Source organism: Panthera uncia (assembly GCF_023721935.1).
Source record: "Panthera uncia isolate 11264 chromosome A3 unlocalized genomic scaffold, Puncia_PCG_1.0 HiC_scaffold_12, whole genome shotgun sequence".
Taxonomy (NCBI): domain Eukaryota; kingdom Metazoa; phylum Chordata; class Mammalia; order Carnivora; family Felidae; genus Panthera; species Panthera uncia.
Genome location: NW_026057579.1, coordinates 14208322 through 14215077, shown reverse-complemented (window position 1 = coordinate 14215077; position 6756 = coordinate 14208322). Strand labels below are relative to the sequence as shown.

The following is a 6756-nucleotide window of genomic DNA, read 5'->3' as shown; positions in this document are numbered from 1 at the left end:
AGGTCTATTTTTAATTTTCTGAGGAACCTCCACACTGCTTTCCAGAGCGGCTGCACCAATTTGCATTCCCACCAACAGTGCAAGAGGGTTCCTGTTTCTCCACATCCTCTCCAGCATCTGTAGTCTCCTGATTTCTTCATTTTGGCCACTCTGACTGGCGTGAGGTGGTATCTGAGTGTGGTTTTGATTTGTATTTCCCTGATAAGGAGCGACGTTGAGCATCTTTTCATGTGCCTGTTGGCCATCCGGATGTCTTCTTTAGAGAAGTGTCTATTCATGTTTTCTGCCCATTTCTTCACTGGGTTATTTGTTTTTCGGGTGTGGAGTTTGATGAGCTCTTTATAGATTTTGGATACTAGCCCTTTGTCCGATGTGTCATTTGCAAATATCTTTTCCCATTCCGTTGGTTGCCTTTTAGTTTTGTTGGTTGTTTCCTTTGCTGTGCAGAAGCTTTTTATCTTCATAAGGTCCCAGTAATTCACTTTTGCTTTTAATTCCCTTGCCTTTGGGGATGTGCCGAGTAAGAGATTGCTACGGCTGAGGTCAGAGAGGTCTTTTCCTGCTTTCTCCTCTAAGGTTTTGATGGTTTCCTGTCTCACATTCAGGTCCTTTATCCATTTTGAGTTTATTTTTGTGAATGGTGTGAGAAAGTGGTCTAGTTTCAACCTTCTGCATGTTGCTGTCCAGTTCTCCCAGCACCATTTGTTAAAGAGACTGTCTTTTTTCCATTGGATGTTCTTTCCTGCTTTGTCAAAGATGAGTTGGCCATACGTTTGTGGGTCTAGTTCTGGGGTTTCTATTCTATTCCATTGGTCTATGTGTCTGTTTTTATGCCAATACCATGCTGTCTTGATGATGACAGCTTTGTAGTAGAGGCTAAAGTCTGGGATTGTGATGCCTCCTGCTTTGGTCTTCTTCTTCAAAATGACTTTGGCTATTCGGGGCCTTTTGTGGTTCCATATGAATTTTAGGATTGCTTGTTCTAGTTTCGAGAAGAATGCTGGTGCAATTTTGATTGGGATTGCATTGAATGTGTAGATAGCTTTGGGTAGTATTGACATTTTGACAATATTTATTCTTCCAATCCATGAGCATGGAATGTCTTTCCATTTCTTTATATCTTCTTCAATTACCTGCATAAGCTTTCTATAGTTTTCAGCATACAGATCTTTTACATCTTTGGTTAGATTTATTCCTAGGTATTTTATGCTTCTTGGTGCAATTGTGAATGGGATCAGTTTCTTCATTTGTCTTTCTGTTGCTTCATTGTTAGTGTATAAGAATGCAACTGATTTCTGCACATTGATTTTGTATCCTGCAACTTTGCTGAATTCATGTATCAGTTCTAACAGACTTTTGGTGGAGTCTATCGGATTTTCCATGTATAATATCATGTCATCTGCAAAAAGCGAAAGCTTGACTTCATCTTTGCCAATTTTGATGCCTTTGATTTCCTTTTGTTGTCTGATTGCTGATGCTAGAACTTCCAGCACTATATTAAACAACAGCGGTGACAGTGGGCATCCCTGTCGTGTTCCTGATCTCAGGGAAAAAGCTAAAGGCTTTTCATACCAAGTGTTAGAATGTGCAGCAGCTGGAACCCTGATCCACTCTGATGGGAATATAGATATCATTACAGCCTCTTTGGAAAACTCTTTGGCAGGATCTAATCAGCTGAATATATGCTGAAAGACCAGCAGTTCCACTCCTTGGTGTGTGCTTCATAGATATTGGGTATAGTGTCTATACTGGGTATAGAAAATATTCATTACATTGCTCATAACTGCCAAAAATTAGAAACAGTTCACTTGTCTTTGAACAGAATGGATGGGCAAATTTTGGAATATTCATAAAATGGAATACAGCAATGTGAATGAATGAACTGCTATGCAGGTTAACATGGACAAATATCATAAATACAATATAGGGCATAAGAAGCCAGACACAGAGAATACATTTCATATGTTTCCTTTTATTAAAAGCTCAGAAATGAGTAAAACTAACTTTGGCTTAAAGAAGTCAGGATACTGTATACCCTTCCATGAAGATTTATGGTGAGAGGTAGCAAAAAGGGGCTTGCAGCCTGCTTGGTAATGTCCTGTTTCTCGTCTGAGTGGAGATTATGTTGGTGTGCACTGTGGGAAAATGCATCCTATTGTATGTGTAATTTGTGTACTTTTCTCTATGCGAAACTTCACTTTTAAAATGTATTGAAATAAGTGTGTAAGTGTATATACTCAGTTGAGGTATAATTTGTTGGTTCATGCATAAAAATTTTTTTACGGAAGAAAAACCGTTAACACAAGGAACTCTGAGTTGGGGGATGACTTTTACAAAAAGCAGATAAGTATAATTTGCAACAATAATCTTTCTCATCCTTTAGAACCTGGCTCACATTAAAGGGGGCGCCCTTCATCCATGTATGCTTTCCTGATTTTCCCTTCAGATGTGCCTCTTTGACTTCCCTGGGGGTTTTTTGTTTGCCTTTTCTTCAGTTTATTTTATTTCATTTCATTTCAGTTCAGTTCCATTGTAGTTAACATATACTGTTATATTAGGTTCAGGTGTACAATATAGCGATCCAACAATTCCGTACATTTTTGTTTTTTTAAGTACCTCTTTCTGGTTCACCTACCTCTTGTCTGGTTCTGTGGTTGTCATGGTTCGTCATGTCAGGCAGTGTCTTACTTCTATGTCCCTGTAGGCATCAAGAGCAGAAACTGTTAAATGTAATAGGATCTGACTGGTGTGTTACATCCATTCGCAGTTTCCCCTAATAAAACTTTGTAGGTATTATTGCCTTTTCTTTAGGGGAGATAAGCTCATGGGAATATAGTGGCCCACCCAGCATACAGAATAATATTTTTTAATTGATTTTATAATAATTCCAAATTGATCTATTTTCTGACTTACATTGAATAGAAGTAGACTCCTACTACTTAAACAGGAAGAAATTGTATTTAATTTTTCAGATAATTTTTTTAATTCCAAATACAAACTATAATTATTATAATGAAAGTTAACTTTATAATGTATTAATACTATTTTATCTAAAAATTAACCAGAAGACAAAATTAAGAAAGTAGTAATAGTGCTATTTTTAGGACTCTATTCTGATTTCTGTGTAAATGCCTTTGACACTTGAATGTCTTTAGTTATTTAGGTATTTGTAGAGTTCTCTTTTCAAGGTAGAAAATTTGACAGTTTTTCTATTGTCAATACTTTCCTAATTATTTTCTCCTGGTTATTTACTCACTTTGTGAATATACTGCATTATATACATCTTTATTTTCTCCAGTAGGATTAACTATTTTATTGTCTGGTTGAGCTTGGGCATTATTTTCTGTGTAGAGCTGGGCATCTCTGCACATGTCTTCTGATGTCAAAAGCATGATTCTTCCGGGGTACCTGGGTGGCTCATTCGGTTGAGCATCTGACTTTGGCTCAGGTCATGATCTCACAGCTCATGAGTTTGAGCCCTGCCTCAGGCTCTGTGCTGACAGCTCGGAACCTTGAGCCTACATTGGATTCTGTGCCCCTCTCTCTCTCTTTGCCCCTAACTCACTTGCATTCTGTCTCTGTCTCTCTCAAAAATAAACAAACATTAAAAAAAAATTTTTTTTTTAAAGCATGATTCTTTCTTGTTAATACAGAATTCACTAAATTAAGTTGTATGGAGACAAAAACATTGTAATTGTCTTTTAAATTTCATTTCTTTGTGGGGCACCTGGGTGGCTCAGTCGGTTGAGCATCTGACTTCAGCTCAGGTCATGATCTCACAGTTCATGAGTTGGAGCCTCGTGTCAGGCTCTGTGCTGATAGCCTGGAGCCTGCTTCTGATTCTGTGTCCCCTCTCTCTGTTCCTCCCCTGCTCACGCTCTGTCTCTCTCTCAAAAATGAATAAACATTTTAAAAAATGTATAAATTTCATTTCTTTGTCATGCCCCTTATTCTGTCTTTTTAAATTCTGACCTTAACAAACTTTGTTCCCTTGACTGTTTTATTCTTAAGGTTATACACAAACATTTTTACTTGAAAAGAGTTGAGATCATGGCCCAGTGCGAAGAGTGGATTGCAGACATCCAGCAGTACAGCAGTGATAAGCGGGTAGGCAGGACTATGTCTCACCATGCGGCAGCTCTCAAGGTGAGTAAGCCTTCCTAATAGGAGCCCTATTGTATATTCACTGACGGACCCATGGCCACCAAACGGTAAAGGAATCCAAAGGATGCAAAGATTAAAACCATCAAATTTTTCCTTCTCCTTCCCTAATTGTTTTCTCCTGTTGTCCACAGTGGAAGGGAAATTGGGGTAGGGAACTTACGAGTCACCAGCGTGTTAATCCATTTTAAAACCTTACAAATGGCTGCAAGTGTGTAGTTGTCTTACCTTGTTAATGCATCTTAGACCTCCGACCAAAATTTAGTCTCTCTGAGGTCAGAGATTTTATCTTCCTTATTCTGCTCCTTTTACATTGTCAGTGTTGAACACTGTACCTCCTACTTAAAAACTGTTTTGTAAATGTTGGTTAGTTAATTTTCAAAGTCAGCTATTGACAACAACAAAATTTGAAACCCCTGGTGTGATATTTGAGGCCATTTCTCTCCCACTAGAAAATTATAATCCACAACTTAATATTCATAGACAACTAATCACTCTCTGTTAACAAGTCTGTATCTTTCCCTAAATGGCAGTATAGTATAATACAAAATTACACACTCTCTCTAAATCTTCTTTTTCATTTGGTTAAATTAAAAAAAAAAATTATGTTGATAAAATTGTTTCTAAGGTTTTTTCTAGCATTAAGTGAGGTAATTAGTGTGAAACATATTGCAAATGTTATATACATCAACCTGCTGTGCCTGATGAATCTCATTTAGTAAAATAATGATGGGTTTATTTTCATTTACAGACTTTCTCTCAAAAATATTTAGCCAGAGGCAAGATGTATTAGTCAAGAGGTTACTCTCTTTAATTTAAAAGAGTGTGTATTGCAGAAGAACGGTATCTTCTATATCATAAGTAATGCTGTTTTGCTCCAGGGATGGAGGCGTGGGTAGGGTCTATGGGCATGCTACTCAGGGCTTTTTAGCAACGTCAGTTATTTTGAGGTTCGAGATTTTTGCCTCTTACAATAACTAGCATAAGGAAGGTGTTCAGTAAGTATTTGTAGGCCTAACGCTTTGGGTTTTGTTTTAAACTCATCTCCTCTCTCAGCTGACGTTATGTTAGAATCCCAGGGTTTATTCCAGTATCACTTACTCTCCCCCATGTAGCGTCACACTGCTCAGCTCCGGGAAGAGCTGCTAAAACTTCCCTGTCCCGAAGGCCTGGACCCTGATGCTGATGATGCCTCGGAGATGTGCAGTGCCACAGCCGGTGCTGAGGGGACTCTAACGCATGATCAGGTCAAACCCAGCAGCAGTAAGGATCTCCCCAGTGACTTCAAATTATGAGCTGCGTTGACACGGACTTCGTAGACACAAAGGCTTTGAAGCACAAGCCAAATATGTCAATATTTGTATGTAAGAAACTAATTATGTAATAGTTATTGAAACTGAAACTATACTATGCCCTTAAGGAGATCCAGTTTAATTCAAGGTGATCTTTATTTACCTGTACAAGAGTGTAAACTTTTTTGTGCTTTTATTTTTCAATTGTGAGAACCACTGATTGGTATGTTCAACAAATTTGTGTATACAAAGAAATGGATAAATCACTGATATATAAGGGAAACTACCTTAGGAAAGAATGTTTACTGAATGTTTATTATTTTTTTTTTTTTACTGTAGAGTGAGGGGTTGTTAACAAAGAATATATATTGGTCATTCTTACAACTACTATTTAAAGTCAGCAACTTTTCACTGAATTTGATAGATTTTATGTTTGGCCATATCTTCATGCTCATATTTGATTTCTGAAGACCTCCTACATACACTTAAATAAAAGTTAAATGGACATACTCCCTCTTTTTTGATTTACTGGTACATTTTTTAAATGATAAATATGCCATAAAATGCATTATAGCTGGAGACTTGCACTTGTATGGATGAATTTATTACATTCAACGTATTTAATTTTATGCCTTCTAATTCTAAGATGCAGAAAAAAATAAATGAACATGATTTTATTCTATGCCAACATTTGGGCCTGTGAATGTATCCGTTATTTGAATTTAAGTATATGAAAAGGAATGGTCAATTTGAAAAGTCACTCTAAACTGATTTTTTCCTAAAGGGCTCCTTTTTTCCTGGACTCTGGTTTTATTACTAAAGTCACATGTATGTATTAAACATTGAGGCTCTGTAGAGCAGAGAGGATACCTCTCTGGTGCTGTTACAGTACATTCTGTACCTGCCATATAGGCTCATTTTCATGCAAATTCTTCCTAGAGCCAAATAAATAAAGACTTAGGTGTATTAGTATGTCTTCTTTCTAAAACAGTTTGCCATGGTGTGAAATGCTGTTTCTACAAAGAATTGGACACTTCCAAGACCTAAGCTTGGGAAAGGAAAGGATATTTTTCAAAGACCAATTATCACAAAGGAAAAGCTAAGTATATAAAATGACGTGGCCTGTGGGAACCTTGAATCTGGAGCTGACCAAGAGAAACTGTATTCTGAACATTGAGCTGCTCTCTGAAGCAACAGGGGAGCTAGGGAGTGTGATACTCTCTGATGTACAAGGGGTAGTGCTCCTTAAGCATGGACAAAGGAGGGGACAGACTGTATGTGACCAGAAAACAAAAAGTTCTCA

At 37.4% G+C, this 6756-nt stretch overlaps 1 protein-coding gene across 6 annotated transcripts in view; it reads left to right on the top strand.

The window, feature by feature from the left end:
* The window catches only part of BIRC6 (baculoviral IAP repeat containing 6), a 224931-nt gene extending 218727 nt beyond the window's left edge, over window positions 1-6204 (top strand). For all 6 annotated transcript variants that reach the window (XM_049652325.1, XM_049652324.1, XM_049652323.1 and 3 more), the window contains 2 exons: window positions 4012-4146; window positions 5277-6204. In XM_049652325.1, the coding sequence (XP_049508282.1) occupies window positions 4012-4146; window positions 5277-5456 (315 nt within the window). In that variant the 3' untranslated portion in view covers window positions 5457-6204. The remainder of the gene's footprint in view (window positions 1-4011; window positions 4147-5276) is intronic.
* The last annotated feature ends 552 nt before the right edge of the window (window positions 6205-6756 follow it).